The sequence below is a fragment of the Clupea harengus genome, chromosome 25, assembly GCF_900700415.2.
Source record: "Clupea harengus chromosome 25, Ch_v2.0.2, whole genome shotgun sequence".
Taxonomy (NCBI): domain Eukaryota; kingdom Metazoa; phylum Chordata; class Actinopteri; order Clupeiformes; family Clupeidae; genus Clupea; species Clupea harengus.
In genome coordinates this window covers 5,413,451-5,430,502 of record NC_045176.1, presented here as the reverse complement: position 1 = coordinate 5,430,502, position 17,052 = coordinate 5,413,451, and the positions used below count along the sequence as shown (strand labels likewise).

General features: G+C 42.4%; 2 protein-coding genes across 5 annotated transcripts; one reads left to right on the top strand and one right to left on the bottom strand.

Moving 5' to 3' along the window:
- Positions 1-29: 29 nt before the first annotated feature.
- Positions 30-3,292, bottom strand: prdx1 (peroxiredoxin 1). The gene is made up of 6 exons (XM_012817508.3): positions 3,240-3,292; positions 1,811-1,916; positions 1,406-1,559; positions 1,159-1,281; positions 922-1,052; positions 30-423 (listed from the first exon to the last, which is right to left on the bottom strand). The coding sequence occupies exons 2-6, from the start codon at positions 1,914-1,916 to the stop codon at positions 338-340; spliced, it is 600 nt and encodes a 199-aa protein (XP_012672962.1). The 5' UTR covers positions 3,240-3,292; the 3' UTR covers positions 30-337.
- A 4,700-nt stretch (positions 3,293-7,992) lies between these two features.
- Positions 7,993-16,870, top strand: fzr1b (fizzy/cell division cycle 20 related 1b). Of its 4 annotated transcripts, none has more exons than XM_031563275.2 (14): positions 7,994-8,187; positions 8,932-9,074; positions 9,350-9,451; positions 9,768-9,831; positions 10,124-10,251; positions 10,374-10,456; positions 10,614-10,797; positions 11,039-11,104; positions 11,552-11,654; positions 13,630-13,811; positions 14,112-14,345; positions 15,019-15,123; positions 15,802-15,894; positions 16,217-16,870. In XM_031563275.2, exons 2-14 carry the CDS (start codon positions 9,000-9,002, stop codon positions 16,256-16,258), a joined length of 1,461 nt encoding a protein of 486 aa, XP_031419135.1. In that variant the 5' UTR covers positions 7,994-8,187; positions 8,932-8,999; the 3' UTR covers positions 16,259-16,870. The 4 variants fall into 4 exon arrangements, with proteins under 4 accessions (XP_031419136.1, XP_031419135.1, XP_031419134.1 ...); XM_031563274.2 differs by having other exon boundaries at positions 7,994-8,210; XM_031563273.2 differs by having other exon boundaries at positions 7,994-8,396.
- The last annotated feature ends 182 nt before the right edge of the window (positions 16,871-17,052 follow it).

The window sequence follows — 17,052 nt, the reverse complement described above, 5'->3', positions numbered from 1 at the left end:
GATGCTACTACATACACGTATTACCTTAGTTTTAATAGAAAAGTAATTTATTCATTGAATGTGAAATTTTCATTTATTTGAAGGAAATGCTCAATGGATGTATTAACTGAACAACACACAATGCTGCTACACACAAAAAACATCACTTCCTGACTAGGAAGAAACAGGTGTGTGCTCCAACAAAATAGTTGAACTCAGTTAACAGCTAAATAGGCTACTTTGTTCTCATAGGCATTAACAGTCAAAATAGATAGGCGACAGTATATGTATAGGAATTGTAGCTTAAAAAAAAGTGGTCCACATCAACTCCTAAACTAAAGTACAGAGTAGGGTCTTCTTAGTTCTGTTTGGAGAAGAAATCTTTGCTCTGCTTGACGTCAGGTTTGATGGTGTCTTTTCCTGGTTTCCAACCTGCTGGGCAAACTGTTGGAAACCCAAAGTGTCGAATCAGAACCACATTCTGCATGCCCGACTGGCAATACATACAAATTACTTTGTCATGCCCTATAGAGACTGCTTTTTACTTTTGATCCCCATTTGTATAACAGTGTTGGCCTCCACCATCTGTTCCTAACACACCGCGATGCAACAGCGCCCACAGTGAAACATCACTTTAAAAATCGCTCACTCGAGCTGTATGTGGAAAGCGTTTTGCACCTGTGCACCCACCTCCAGATTGTTGTCATTGGTTCTCGGAGATTCCACTTCATTTACGGTGCAATTTCGCAAACGGTTTGCTTGCGGCATGTTAGGAACCAGTGTTAACTGAGTGTAAATACTGTGCAATACATAAGACCTCCACTCTAATTGGGACTATGAATCACAGCCATTACCAGAATTAAAAAACCTAAAGAAACTCAGCCAGAGGCCTGTGCTTTGACATTATTATGAACTATTACATTGTCAGCAAGAAAGACATACCTTCTCCGTGTTTGTCAGTGAATTGAAATGCCTGAACCAGTCGCAAGGTCTCATCAATTGAACGGCCCACTGGGAGGTCATTGATTGTGATCTGCCTTAAGATTCCCTTGTCATCAATGATGAACAGACCTCTGAAGGGGGAAAAAAATCCACAAAGCACAGGTAATGATGCAACTGTATTGGACTGGTGTATTCAGGACGACTTAGTAAAAGACGCAAGGCATCCTTCCACCTCACCTGTAGGCAATGCCCTCATCCTCTTTCAGCACACCGTAATCTGTCGCGATGGAACGAAGGGTGTCAGCTACCAATGGAATCTTCATGTGACCGAGACCACCTTGCTTCCGAGGTGTGTTGATCCTGTAAGGCAGTCAGACCCACATGGAAAACCTTTATGACAGTCAACCAACAATGTTATTACTACTAAGCTGGGGTTTACTTCAATATTATGATAGTTTTCATATGAAGTTGACTTGGAACTCACCAGGCAAGATGGCAAAAATGAGAGTCAACAGAAGCGCCAATAACTTCGCAATCAATCTTCCTAAACTCTTCTGCAGCATCACTGAAAGCAATGATTTCCGTGGGGCAAACAAAGGTGAAATCCAGCGGATAGAAGAAGAACACCACATATTTTCCTACAGGAAGAACAGAGAAATATGATCATGAAAGTTCAGCCAGTTCATTGAAAACGACTGAATCAGAGACAACGGCTGAATACTTGATCAATGAACGCATAGCTACACACACTCACAGTAAAATGAAGAGTTAAGAAGTAGCTTATTCTTTGTTCATTCATACAAAAACAAATCTAACCTTGAAACATGAAACGATATTAACACAGCACTGTTCAATTCTCTGGGTATACATTTCTCCTACACCATCTTACCTCTGTAGTCAGACAACTTCACGTCCTTAAATTGGCCATCCGGCATCACAGCCTTGGCTGTAAACTCAGGAGCCAGCTTTCCTATATGAGCTTTGCCAGCAGCCATCTATTTCAAAGTAAGCAAAAACAAACCTTAAGCAATTACATACAAAAGAAAAAAATTAGCCCATGAAGAGACTGGGATACCCAGACAGCAAAAGGCCAGTGGACCACTGGGGTCAGAGCTGCTGACCTTTTGCTCATTGTATTTTTGCTCATTTTTATAGATGGTACAAGTATGTAGGTCTTAATATACTGGCATTTTCCACCTTGAGACCCTTCTAGTACCATTAACTTCTTATGTTTAGCAGCTGATATTTCAAATAGCCTACACTATGCATAGGATAATTTAGAAATTCCATGAATGGCTAACAATTTATGTAATTTTCTTAATATCCAAGCCCTAAAGCTAAAGACTATGGTGGTCGAACCAGAGGTTGAAGACCACCAGTGGAGTGCCAACCAAAATCCACCGGTGGACAGATATATGCTTGTTATCTCGGTAGTGTCATGCGTTCATCATTATCATTAGCTTTTTATGCGAGGGCTGAATTGTGACCAGATATTTAATTTTTACATAAGCCCATACAGACCTACATCTGGATACCATACCTAATCGTGCACGTTAGTAAGTTATAATGTATCCTTTGAAGTGATCCTGATTACGGATGATTAGGACATACATTAGGCAACAGTGCCAAGTTAATTGCAGAATACATTTTTATGTTCTTCCTATACTAGCAAATACAACGTTAGAGGAAACCGATAGCTATAATTAGCCTAAACCAACAGAACCACCCGAGATTTAGACTTACACTTCCTTATTTAAGCGAAATGTCTTTGTTCAGTGTTTCATGGCATAGGTTACAGCCTATGACCACCTGCGTGTCTTAAAATGCATCCACCCGCACACTGAGCTTGTAGGGCGCTGAATGGGTCTATGGTCATTTATTCTGGGAACACTTCAACTGCTCTTTACAACAATCACGTTTTCAGGGTGTGTTGCATATTTAACAGAAATTGAAAACCCTTTCTGGCGATCTGACTGTTTTTGACAACAAATTAATTGAAATTCATAGCTATTTCCTCTCAACCTAGTCTAATTGAGCCTACACAGAGCCTTTTAGCCGTTTAAACCACTTCAGTCTGACATAATAGCCTACATGTCTTGTCGAAGAAAGATGTTACAAGCCTTTTTTCTCATCATCATAGAACTTCTAAACTTTTCAAACATAAAAAAAAAACCTAGTCCAAAAGTTTGTTCCGGACATGACAGCTCTGCATTGCTTCGTATACAGAGAAGTCACAAGATCAAATTACACTCTAGCTTCCTCAACCAATTGTCCCTGTCTGTAAAGGTACATGTTCGTTCGTGCGTGCTACGACTTACCTTCTCTGTTGCACTGGTGTTCGTGAGTGAGTGAACTTCAATCGCAGCTTGCTTGTATTTATAATGTATCTCAAATCTCGCGATGACATCTCCACATTTCGTCTTCTTCACCACGGGCCAGTTTTCTACAATCCCACTTTGACAGCATGACTTTGCACATTTCGTCTCTAACCCACGGACTGGCAGTAGACATTTCATACAGTTCCAGTGCAGCAGTGTGACTCACTTAAGTGTATACCGAGACTGGGATCATTACTTCCATGACAAATGCTGTTACTAAACATTGTGTCACTGTGTCCTAACACTTTTAAAAATCTGCCACTTTATGTTTCCCCTGAGATTTCTACCTTATAATCAGATTGTTACTGGTTCATGAGAAATTGTTGGCAAGTGTTACTTTTCTTATACTTAAATACATTTACCATTTCTCGGTAAGACACTCCCATATAATGTAAACAGAGAGCAAAGCAGACAGCTCTCACCCCATAAACGGCATTCCTTGACCAAATGGGGTCATGGGGTTGCATCATATGACTTGGCTTCTCATTAGTCACAGTGGAGGAAAATCAGTCTTGATCCCCAAAATTATTAAAAGTGTGTCAGTACTTGGTTGTTCTAACTTCTCATCATAACAATTAAGACAACCGCACACACACACACTTGGTCAGGGAAAGTAATCACATTTTCCTGTAAAAATGAATAGGCCTCCCTTTTAAATATGTGTGTCATATACTACACTGCCAATATTTAACCACTTCCTGAATAAAAGGGAAGTATTTTCTTGGAAAAATCTGTTGCATCCTGATTTGAATGACAATTCAAATGCAATGTGTGCTAACACTGGAATATTTTTACTATGTCACTTCACACAGAGAGAGAGGGAGAGAGAGAGAGATGAAAAGAGACTCCCTATGTCATGATTGTAGCATGGTTGTAGTATGAAGGGAAGGGAAACATTAATGTAAATTCAAATCAAACCGTTATTTGCAATCAATACAGTCCCACAAAACATAGCTGACATAGGTTCCCTCGTCTTTAAACTGAAGGTTACTCAGGTTGTCGTTTGCACCCTCTCCCCCAGTCTCCCTCCCTCATGTTTTCAGCCCCAAGTACAGCTCTTCATCTCGTTGCCATGGCTGCAGCATGAAGGGCCAGATAAGAGGGACTGGGCACAATGGACTTGCATTAAACCACAGCTGTGTGAATCAGATCTAATAAAGCACCGATTCACATGCTAGACAGAAAGGCCTTTAACCACAGCATGAGATATGCATATGAAAACCTCAGCAGGCCAGCCCTTCATACTCAGTAGATATAAAAGCTTTGTTTGATCCTTTAGGCCTATTTAATAAAAACATTTGGATTTATTCCAAAAGTAGTTTTCATTTGTAAAAGTTTTCATTACAAAAAGACACAGTTTGTTGTCCCCTCGAAACAAACATTTACACTTGCAGTGCAATCAAACAGACTTTTCAGAGCAGTGTTAACCTGGAACACGGCAGGAATTTCATTCTGTACCTTCAATTACACATCAGTTTCACTCTGTTTTGTGCTGAGATCATGCGTATAGCTTTAAACTGATATGTTCACTGCAGCTAGGTAGGTCTGTCTTAACAGTGCCTTTGTTAGTACACAAGTAGTGGTCATCAGAGAGAGGATATAATGAAGATCTCCCCACACAGCAGGTAGTGACAGCAGGCACAAACTCTAACAATACCCCCCGCTGAAGGCTCCATGCTGCGTACAACCCCCTCCGATCACACGCCTTGTTCATCAAAATAAATTACTCCAGAGTCACATGCTCTACAATAGGAGTGCTGAATCACTGTAAGACCCAAATTGTCATATCCCAAGTAGTTAGGACAAGCTAAGTGTTTATTCATATTGGATAGTAGTACAGGGAGCAGATTCAGATTCTATGTAATGATGCCATCTTCAGCCATGTTCATGATCAACAGCTTCAGGTCTTTTAACACCTTTGTCAGATGACCCAGCTGTTTGATCAGATCCTGCTCTTATGGTTCTCTTTTCTTGTCTTCTCTTTGCCACCTTAGAGGTTGTCCTTCTCTATCCCTTGATATCTGAGAAGCTAAAGGCTCGAGACAATATTTTGTGAATTTAATCTCATCCAAATGATCTTTCTACAGATCTGTCAATTATAGCGGGACTGGATTGGACTGGAGTGGATTCAGACCAGAGAGCAATGTGTGTGTGTGGTCTTAAAATGGTAAGCACAATATTCAAAGGTAACTTCAGATGCTTCTCCAGATTTATTGGCTAAATAATACCTGGTAATCCCTTATGGAGACGCACTCGTGAACTTGTATATGCCTGTCATTTTCCTTTACACTTCTAACGTGATGGCTTATTTAGGCTTTATGTCGCCATCACCCAGCCATATCCCTGGTCGAGCAAGGAAAGTCTACTCGTTAGCGAAAACACAGTAATCTCCTGCTGTGGCCTGTCAACACCAAGTTTAGACCAAACAACAAAACAAAAAAAAAGGAAAGTAGAAGGGCACTCGGAGAGCACAGACCTCCGCCAAGGACAGACAAACGGCCCACCGTTATGCCTCTCGCTTTTAGAATATTGTTTTCTTTATTTATTTGTACTTCATCTGGCATTTTCACCAACCCTTAGTATTTTCACAGATGTTACCAGTACATTTGATGTACATTTTGGCGTACCATGAGTCTTTAATTGAACGAGTCATTTTTCACCTTGACAGCCTTGAAGCTGAAACTGCATTTGTGGAGCAGTACAGAAGACAAAACTCTACAGAAGACCCAGATTGCAAGCATATATTGGTCAGTATACCCCCCTGGTGGTGTACCACTTCTGGTCCGCTCTCAGACCACCACCATCTCTAGTGTAGCATGGGCGTGGATAATAAGAAAATAATATAAAATGTTAACAATGGAATGTTTTAATCATATCTTCGGCGTAGTCTATTTAAGATATCAGTAGGTAAAGAGAAGAAGTTCATAGGTTACTAAAAGGCTCTCATGGCGAAAAATGACTTGGTAAAATAAAAACGTATGTTACGAACTGGTTACATCTGGAAAAATGTTAAGGGTTGGTGAAAATGACTGAAGAAGTATAAATGTTTTGAAAGTGAGTGGCAAAACAGTGGGCCGTGAGTCTGCAAGTCACCAGCAGACCGCTGGAAAACTGATGTGCAAAAGGCCAGTGGACTGCCAACTCTGCCCCTAGTGGGCCAACGGTGGTACTGGCCTTTTGCCATCAGGGCAGATACCCTACCTAGCTCTCTCTCTACTGAAAGTTGGACCTCCAGAACAAGTGAAAGCTACCTCACTTTAATAGAGTCAGAAACATGGCGTACTCACTCATGCAGCCATTTTACTTGTTTAAAGGGTGATTTAATTTTTTTAGTACATTTAAACTACAGAAACCATACCGGCACCGTGGGCCCACTGTACCGTTGCGTCCCTATAGGCCTACAATACAAAAATTAAAGCACACCAACATTATTATGTAAAAAGAGACCTGGTGCTAATGTTCACAGTGTTGCCTGACAGTTGCATTATTGTTAAGTTTGCAAATGACAACAAGGATTGGGCTGATTTCCAACAGTGATGAATTGGCCCTTCATGGTGTAGGTCAAGAACCTGAGGTGGTGCTCAGCCTGTTTCTCAACACCACGAAGACCAAGGAGCAAATGGAGACAGAGTGGAGTGAATGTCCAGTAATCCCTTGTTTGGGCAATCACATCTCAGAGGACCTCACATGATCCACTAACACCACTGCAATGGTCAAGAAAGCACAGTGATTGTTTTTCCTGTGGACGCTGAAGAAAGCTGGTCTGACTGACTGCTGCACCATAGCGAGCATCTCTGTGTGGTATATCAGCTGTACAGCGACTGATAGAAGAGCTCTTCAGCAGGTCGTCTGCAGTGCACAGAAGATCATTGGGAGACAGCTCCCAGCCCTTGAGGTCATAGCTCACGCTGTCAAAGAAAAGCTGCCAGTATCTGTAAGACTCCACACACCCATGCCATAGTCTGTTTGAACTCTTAATTGGCAGACGTTTCCTGGCTATTTACACCAGCACCTCCAGACTGAGAAATAGCTTTTTCCCCAGAGCCATGCTCTTAATTAGTCCACCAAGTATTCCCCATAATTGTCAGCCACAACTGACATACACACATATAGGCTACTGCACTATGCCTCCAAAATATACAGTTAGACAGAGGTCCACTCTCTATTCTGTGTTACTGTCTGGGTACTGTGTTCATTATCTGTTGTAATTAATAACCTCAATGTACAGATATTCATATATTCATCCATTTTATGTTTTTATGAAGACTATTCTTCTGTACTGTTTTGGATTTGCTGAACTATTTAGCCTACTACTGTCAGACACTGTTAAGGCTACACTGTTTGTTACTTTATTGCTATTTTAGTGATATTTATCTTATGTATTGTTTTTTATAGCATATAGTATGGAAGCTGCAAAAGTGTTCTTGTGCAATGAAGATATTCTATTCTAGTGTTACCATACCAACGCCGCTGTAATATCACCAGCCATGTTCCCATGATCAATACAATTGCATACAGTTTGAAATAAATTAAATGACAAAAAACACAAATTGGCACAAAAAACAGAGATATTTACTTGTTAACACATTCTTGTCATATTAATCAAAAATATCTTCCTACATTCCTTGAATTCCATTTTTTTTCCGAATGGCGCTGCGGAGGCGCAGGAAATGTTTGCACAACAGCTGATTTTGTCGCCATCTTGATCCAGATATAAACATGGGAAGACCCTACAGCGAAAAAAAAATGTGTAGTGACATTTCTACGTCTGAGAATTATCGTCAGTTGAACTGATATAAGACGACTGTCTCGTTCTGTTTTATTCTTGGATATTTTATTCATGATAGTTTTTGCTACCATACATAACGTCACGGTGTGAACGAAGGAGGTGGGACATTTTCAGCGTCGTAGGTATAACATGAGCTAACGTTAGCTGGGTTAAATGGCAGTTATCAGGTTAAAGGGCTAGGTTGCTCGTTAACCTCCCAATTTGTTCGTAATTGTCTTTTTTGTGATGACTGTCTAGCTGTAATAGCTAGCCATTGTGACATTCACTATTAAGGATAGCCACTTGTGTTCTACTGACAGAAACCTAAGGTGAGAGGGCTAGCTAGCTAGGATAGCTGCCATGACAACTATCGATACTAGTTTAAAGACCAATATGGCTAACACGGGTTGCTTCAAGCACAGATATATGAATTACAGCTACATTGGCAACCGTGCAATTGGCTGTTGTATTGCGAATATAAAAGAACGAAACTGGGTAATTGATCAATAGTCTGTGTCTCAGCACACAGTTTGAGCAGCAATTTAGGCAATCACTGTTAACGTTAAATAGCTTGGCTATGTAAGGTTACGCTAACCCAGGCAAGCTGAGATAGATCTTTTCAGTTGCCACATCTGACCTACGTTGACGGTACACTTACTATTTTCTCTGTGTAATATGAGGTGGCTACTTGTAACAATATTTAGCTACTTTGATTAGGCATTCTGACAATTATCGATAGCGTTGTCAAAATGTTAACATGCGAACAACTTAATGATGCCAATCCATGTAGGCTGTTCACTTGCTTAACCATGCTTCAGTAATTACCACGTTAGTGGCAAAAACTCATAATTCTTCTTTCTGCAGTAATGGGGGGTCTAAAGGGAGGGGGAGACTGAGGGGGGCCGAGCGTCCTGGTGAAAGTCCATAGAGCTATGGATCAGGAATATGAAAGACGCCTACTGAGGCAGCTCAACCATCAGAACCTCCCCGAGGCTCAACTGGCCAAGGTGAATCCTAGTTCAAGTTTGCTATCTATTTTCATTGTTACATTGGTAGTCAGTGCCTACTACTGGTTGTTTGAGATGTTCGCTGCCTAATAGAAACCAATTCATGGCAAGATATTTAAAAAAAAAAACCTCAATCACAAGGAGCACATTTCATGTTGGCAACTGTTATTACATGCTGTTTAAGTAAGGTTAAAGTAAGGTTAGTCAAGTAAAAGAGTGTATTTGATTAGGTGCCATACTAAAAAAGTCTGTCAAATTTCTGTCTGTCTCCACAGCCTGGTTATGCAACATGCAGTCCTGTCAGTATCAAGTCAGGAGACAGATTCATTCCTACTCGTGCCGGGAGTAACTGGAGCATCAATTTCCACTATGCCAATGTAGGACATTTATCACTCTGGCACCTCCAGCTTTGCACCTTCTGTTTGTGTAGTCTGCCCCATGTGTTTTCTTGCATACATTTTGTAGCATCTATTGCACTCCATGCAATTCTCAATCAGCAATTCGAACCAGGATGTGATGTTCTCATAGATTTATTGTATAATTTAAGCTACAATAAAGAGATGATTACCGGCAAAAAATCTACAGGATGAACCCGTGCCAACATATTTAACATATTTAGGGCACAGATTTCACAATTGTCTGTGAATCACTGATAATCTTGTTTGTCTTCTTTTTCTTTTGGTATCTGTCCAGGAAAACTGTCGGTCTCCCAGTCAGAATCACAGATCAAAAGATTCTTCAGCAGACACAGGCAAAGGTATAGATGTTGTGAATACTGTCTTCTTATTTACACCACCTTAACTTTCTTCTGGCCCTTGCTAGAGCCAGATGCACATCACCATATGGAATTGAAATTTTTACTTATATGATAAATAATCTAGAAATACCAAGGGCAGTATGGACCATGCAATGGACAATACCACGGACACTGTAGAGAGCACACCACCTCTCTAGTATACTAAAGTTAACCGGATCCAGAGGCATCATCTTGTCTAAATGATAATTAATTGACCATCAGCTCGTTAATGTCCCCCCCCCCCCTCTTGCAGATGCAGTGGCATATGCTGCCCTGCTGAGGAACGAGCTGCTGGGAGCAGGCATTGAGACAGTCCCTGATCCACACACAGATGACCGTCGCCACGCCATCCTTTCCCAGGACACATGTAGCCTCTTCAAGGTGAGAAGTGTTGGACGGCATGGCCCTCACATTGTCTGTATCCACTTTGCCTGGTTCCTCTTGGTGTTAATGATCTGTAGTGACTGACATTAGCATGCTCTTCTGTCCTCTCCTGTCTTTAGTACTCAGTGCAATCAAAGAGAGTGCCTTTTGACAACGGTAACGAAGTCTCTCCATACTCACTCTCCCCACTTAGCAATAAGAGGTATGGAGCCAGAACATGCTCTGATCTTATCTTGTCTTACCCTAGTACCAGTAGCCATTGTGTTGACCACAGAATTACAATGGAGTTGAGACGGATTGAAACTAATGCAATCAAAGTGATCTGAATTGAGTTGAACCGAGTTGGATTGTATCCACAGCCACAAGCTCTTGCGCTCTCCCCGCAAGCCGGCGCGCAAGATCTCCAAGATCCCCTTCAAGGTGCTGGACGCCCCGGAGTTGCAGGACGACTTCTACCTCAACCTAGTGGACTGGTCCGCGGGGAACCTGCTGAGCGTGGGCCTGGGGGCGTGTGTGTACCTGTGGAGCGCCTGCACCAGTCAGGTGAGAGGGAGAGAGGAGCCCCTACTCAGTGTGTGGAGGTCAGAGTTCATGGAGCAGTAACTCACCAGTAATTGAGAAAACTCCGGTTGGGTTTGTAGTGAGACAACCGCTGAAAAAAAAAAACTGCTATGTGAATAGGAGTTAAAACTCTGAAATGATATGGCCAATGGCAGTCAATTTGTACATATCGTAGCAATAGTTAAATAATTTAACAATTCATATTCATGCATTTTTTGCACAGGTGACCAGGTTATGTGACCTGTCGGTGGATGGGGACTCGGTAACATCAGTGTGTTGGAATGAAAGGGTTTGTATTTTTAAAGGGTTTATATTTGGCACACATCAAGGTTGAGCACACAACACATGAGCTACATGAAATATTTCACTTTGGCTTATTTGATTGTCCATTTGTGATATTTTGTCATAACATAACTGCTGGCCCGCTACAATGATGTTGAATTAGATATGGAATCGTAATCTACTAATTACTAACACATTAATGGTTAAAAATAATTTTCACCATGTCAGAGCTCATTTTGAACCACCTCATCAGAACCATTGCTTTAGTGGTTACCAGAGACCGTAAGACTGAATAATTGTACCAACAGGAGTATTGCTCTACGATTCAGTAATGTGATGCTATTAGCAACTGAAAGAAGATGTGAGCACAAAACGTTTGTTTGCTATTGTCCCTATGAGGTCTAATGCTACCACAGTTGATGTCAGCTGAGTCCTACTCCTGTGTTTTGTGCAGGGTAGCTTGGTTGCCGTGGGAACGCATAAGGGATTTGTGCAGATATGGGATGCAGCGGCCAGTCGGAAGCTGACCTGCCTTGAGGGTCATTCTGCACGCGTAGGTCAGTGTCTGCACAGCACCTGCACAGCACCTGCACAGCACCTGCACAGCCAGGCAGAAATGGTCCCACAGGACTACAGTACATACAGACAGGAAGCGTCTTGAGCGTTAAGCGTCTTTGAGAACTTTCGAAAGCACTATATAAATGTGATGTATTATTATTATTATTATTATTACTACTATTATTATTTGCAGTAGACTTGCCCCCAATTCTAGGGAGTTAGAATAAATGGACACAGCGCAGATGTAACACAGTGTGGACACATTCAACCACGCCCCTCAAATTTACATTAACGTGATTGGCTGACATTGTACGAGACATCTGATGCTGCAGAGAATGTCCTTTTGAAAAAAAAAAATGCATTCGTGCATTTGTCAAGCCGTGTCGGGAAAGTCTGAAAAAAATCTGCAAATAAATGCAGGGAAGCACGTTCATTAGTCTGTAAATAAATGTGACGCCATTTACATTTGTGAATCCATGACATTTATATGTGAATCAGGAAATATATTTGTGAATTGCGTGACATTTATTTGCGAATTTTAATTTGTCACTTTTATTTTTCAAAAGGACATTCTCTGCAGCATCAGATGTCTCGTACAATGTCAGCCAATCACGTTAATGTAAATTTGAGGGGCGTGGTTGAATGTGTCCACACTGTGTTACATCTGCGCTGTGTCCATTTATGTGGACTACTACACCATAACAGACTGCTGTTTACACAAAGAGGAATCCATGTTTCAATGGCGTCTGGTAGCTGCCCACAAGGTGGGAATGTAATGTGTTTATCTTGTTAAACCCCTTGTCATAAGTGATTGAACATGCTTGAACTATGAATATTTGAAAAAAATGGACATTCATCTGACTTGCCATCTGAAGCAGGTTGCTTTCCTGAAGTAGAGCAGCTGAAGAGGGCAATCTAAACCGCTGGGTAGCCATTGAATTAACCCAGTAAATTGGTTGCTATTTTAACCCAGCAGCTGGGTAATTGGGACCAACACAATCCTGGGTCAACCTAGTCCATCCAAATGGGTTGACATAGATAGATAGATAGATAGATGGATACTTTATTAATCCTGAGGGAAATTTTAATGCTAATGCTATTTTAATCAAGATGCTGGATAAATTGGACCAACAATGCGAAGTTAACTGAATCCAGACAGATGGGTTTATTCAGGGATGCACGTTCAGCAGCATTTACATTTGGGAATCGCATGACATGTATTAGTGAATTTTGGACCTATTCTAACTTCCTCCAATCCTGTGTTGCGCTGTATGTGCACTAGAGTCATGCTGCATGCCTGCAAAACGTCCTTTTAACTGGAAGAAGCCTTGTGCAGAACCTCAGGTCAAAGGGGGGACCCAACTACTTGGGGACGGCTGGGTAGAGAGAGATAGAGATAGAAAAGGGGGGATGGGGTGACGGAAGGGAAAGGAAGGGAGGAGAGAGGAGAGACACATGTGGAATATGTACATGATATATACGTGATTCCATGAATCTTAAAAGAAGGTACATATATGAAATATCCAGAATTAATAGCAGATAAAAATGGAGGGAGCCAGCATTCAAAGTAGTGGTTGTAGAAAACTATGTCAGTGATGGCATTAGTTTATATAATGTGTAAATAGGCTGCCATGTAGTATTTGTAATAAGCAAAAGTAGAATTTGTGCACCGTAGGTTCATGGGAATGGGCAGCTGTAAGCAGAGGCAGGTAGATCGGGTAGAAAGACTGCGGCAGCATCCCACAGTGGAGACTGTCTAGAGAAGGAGGGGAAGAAAAGAGACAAAGTGAGTGGACAGAGCCAAGTTTGTGTGTTATGGTGACAAGGAACAAGGAACAATGTTGCCACAGTCATCAACATTTGCAGGTAAAGGTCTTACTGTATGGGAGAGAACAGAGACGGGTTAGAAACTCAGTCAAACTCAAAAAATTCAGTAGATCAAAATCTGAAACTCCCCGATCCATGTCTCCCCAGGTGCGTTGGCTTGGAACGGGGAGCAGCTGTCGTCGGGTAGCCGGGACCGCGTGATCCTTCAGAGGGACATCCGCACCCCCCCTTCTGCTGAGCGCCGGCTGCAGGGCCACCGGCAGGAAGTCTGCGGCCTCAAGTGGTCACCTGACCACCAGCACCTCGCCTCAGGGGGAAACGACAACAAGGTAAACGGGCCAATGAGATTCCTCCAAGGTAGACGGGCCAATGAGATTCCTCCAAGGTAGATGGGCCAATGAGATTCCTCCAAGCCAGCTGTGGTGCTTGCTAGTGCCCTACACCTCTGTGCAGTTCGTTTTGTACTTGTCTGATACTTGTTAGACGGTGGGACACACCACACACACCACACACAGTAATTGAAGCGCAAGGCTTTAGATCTTAATTGAGTTTGTGATAATATGCCTGACAAAGAGAACTGTGAGAACCACGTCCTTATTTGCCCTCTGCTGCCCTCTGCCGCCCTCTAGCTGCTGGTGTGGAACAGCTCTAGCCTGCTCCCGGTGCAGCAGTACAGTGACCACCTGGCGGCGGTCAAGGCCATCGCATGGTCCCCCCACCAGCACGGGCTGCTGGCGTCGGGCGGGGGCACAGCCGACCGCTGCCTCCGCTTCTGGAACACACTGACGGGCCAGGCGCTGCAGAGCACCGACACTGGCTCACAGGTCTGCAACCTGGCCTGGTCCAAACACGCCAATGAACTGGTGAGTAAAGATGCTCAAGCACGCCCAGGCATGTCCGCACCCAAGCATGTAGCATAACTCAAACCCAAAGGCTAGCTCAAACACGTATACAGTCCCACGGTCAACAGACAACAGACACGCTCACTTATACTCTTATACTCACTTAGTTTCAGACATAAACTCTCTAATGTCTCCTAAACCTTTTTTTTCACTATTACTGAAATACATTGCTATTTGCATCATAAATACTGATGCATGAAGATGTATTAGTCGTCCTGTAGACTGTACACGTGTATTAAACTGATGCCCTGCTGGTCTCTCCTGTAAACTGTACACGTGTATTAAACTAATGTCCTGCTGGTCTCTCCTGTAGACTGTACACGTGTATTAAAGTAATGCCCTGCTGGTCTCTCCTGTAGACTGTACACGTGTATTAAACTAATGCTCTGCTGGTCTCTCCTGTAGACTGTACACGTGTATTAAACTAATGTCCTGCTGGTCTCTCCTGTAGACTGTACACGTGTATTAAACTAATGCCCTGCTGGTCTCTCCTCTAGACTGTACACGTGTATTAAACTAATGTCCTGCTGGTCTCTCCTGTAGACTGTACACGTGTATTAAACTAATGTCCTGCTGGTCTCTCCTGTAGACTGTACACGTGTATTAAACTGATGTCCTGCTGGTCTCTTTCCAGGTGAGCACACACGGCTACTCTCAGAACCAGATTCTGGTTTGGAAGTACCCCTCACTAACACAGGTGGCCAAGCTGACAGGGCACTCCTACCGGGTCCTGTACCTGGTAAGTGAACGTGTAGTTGGCATGGCGATTACAACAGTGACCTGCTGTGCTGATACAGTTGTGTAGTGCGTGTGGTGTGGCAGTGTGTAGTTGGCATGGCGATTACAACAGTGACCTGCTGTGCTGATACAGTTGTGTAGTGTGTGGCAGTGTGTAGTTGGCATGGCGATTACAACAGTGACCTGCTGTGCCGATACAGTTGTGTAGTGTGTGGTGTGGCAGTGTGTAGTGGTCCTCAGTAGCCCAAAAATCAACAATCATAGAACTCTCAGATTGGAGATCACTCGTTAAAAGTAAAGGTAAAAGGTTAGGTTTGCTAAGCCACGTGCAGTCAACTTGCGGCGATCGGGAAGCAGACCCAACGGCTTGCAAACGGCTTGGTGACGCTAACCACTGCACCACCACGCCAAACTGCAACATTAGAAATGTCATGCTTGTGCACAGAATATGTAATTGAACATGTGAACCACTCTTACCCTTTCATACTTCATCTGTCTCACTCTCTCACTGTCTTCCTCTCAGGCTGTCTCTCCAGATGGGGAGGCCATTGTGACTCTTTAATACTTCATCTGTCTCACTCTCTCACTGTCTTCCTCTCAGGCTGTCTCTCCAGATGGGGAGGCCATTGTGACTCTTTAATACTTCATCTGTCTCACTCTCTCACTGTCTTCCTCTCAGGCTGTCTCTCCAGATGGGGAGGCCATTGTGACGGGAGCAGGAGACGAGACCCTGAGGTTCTGGAACGTCTTCAGTAAAACACGATGCACCAAGGTAAGCACCATCACTGGCTAAACATCACTGATCATGATGGAGATCACTGACTAAACATCACTGATCATGATGAGCATGGTCTACTAAGTACTTAACTTGCCGTTACATTCCTGCACTTTTTTTGTCTATTTCTTATGTAAAATAGTATTTATTGTTACACTAGGTCTCTATTGCTCGTACCTTGACTGTTCTCTTCCTTGTACGTTGCTTTGGACAAAAAAGCGTCTGCTAAATGACTAAATGTAAATGTAATAAGCATTCATCACGGAACGTCCTGCCTCATCCAATCCCGGCTAACTCTCTCATTGTGTTCTCCACCCAGGAATCCAAATCCGTATTAAACCTCTTCACCAGGATACGATAGTGACGGTAGAGAAGACAGGGGTCATCTGCATAACTGGACAACAAGGAAGCGCTTAACCCTACACGTCTGGGGAGAAATGCCAGGTCTGCAATATCAACTCAGTTTCATGAGCTGTGATTTCAGGAAGTGGAAAAATAAAAGTGAAAAAAAACAAACAAAAGATCCTACTCCATTCCTTGTAGACTCACTGAAATGACGATGGCATTGACCCCAGGCCTGAAAGAAAAAGCTCAAGCACTTGACCTATGACCCGACCTCCTTTTCTACTGTCGAGAACTGTCCACCAATCCTGACTTTCTCTGAAGCGATGTCATTCATGTACTCACACCTGCCGAATGAGGACTTTTTCAGTTGAACATCCATCTTCTTTTTACTGTACTGTCTTTTGTGAATGTCGACAAATATGTTTTATTATATGAGTAGAAGTATTAATCAAAATATAAGCTATATATATATATAAACGGTTGGGTCTTGCGATGAATGTGAGGCACAAAGACTTGTGACCTTCTCGTGAGATTTTTCTATATTTTGATAAGTGTACACAATGTGAGCTGATGGTGGTGAGCTATCATGCTATCTTCTACCACAGAATAAATACAGTACTTCCGTGAACATCTTGGATCAGTAAACCTTTTTAGTTTTTTTTGGAATTTGCTGTCTACAGCACAGACACATGTTCATGTTATTTGGCAGGGACGACACACAAGGAAATACATGTGGGTTGTGCAATATCATTCATATCGAATCAAATCTGACTGATATAATAATAATAATAATAATAATAATAATCTCAT

Coding starts and splice junctions, on each gene's coding strand:
- prdx1 (XM_012817508.3), bottom strand. CDS start 1,916: ATGGCTGCTGGCAAAGCTCATATAGGAAAGCTGGCTCCTGAGTTTACA. Junction 1,560..1,810: donor GAAGTTGTCTGACTACAGAG/GTAAGATGGTGT, acceptor TTCTTCCTGTAG/GAAAATATGTGGTGTTCTTC. Junction 424..921: donor CACTGACAAACACGGAGAAG/GTATGTCTTTCT, acceptor GGTTTCCAACAG/TTTGCCCAGCAGGTTGGAAA.
- fzr1b (XM_031563275.2), top strand. CDS start 9,000: ATGGATCAGGAATATGAAAGACGCCTACTGAGGCAGCTCAACCATCAG. Junction 9,452..9,767: donor TCAATTTCCACTATGCCAAT/GTAGGACATTTA, acceptor GTATCTGTCCAG/GAAAACTGTCGGTCTCCCAG. Junction 11,105..11,551: donor CAGTGTGTTGGAATGAAAGG/GTTTGTATTTTT, acceptor TGTTTTGTGCAG/GGTAGCTTGGTTGCCGTGGG.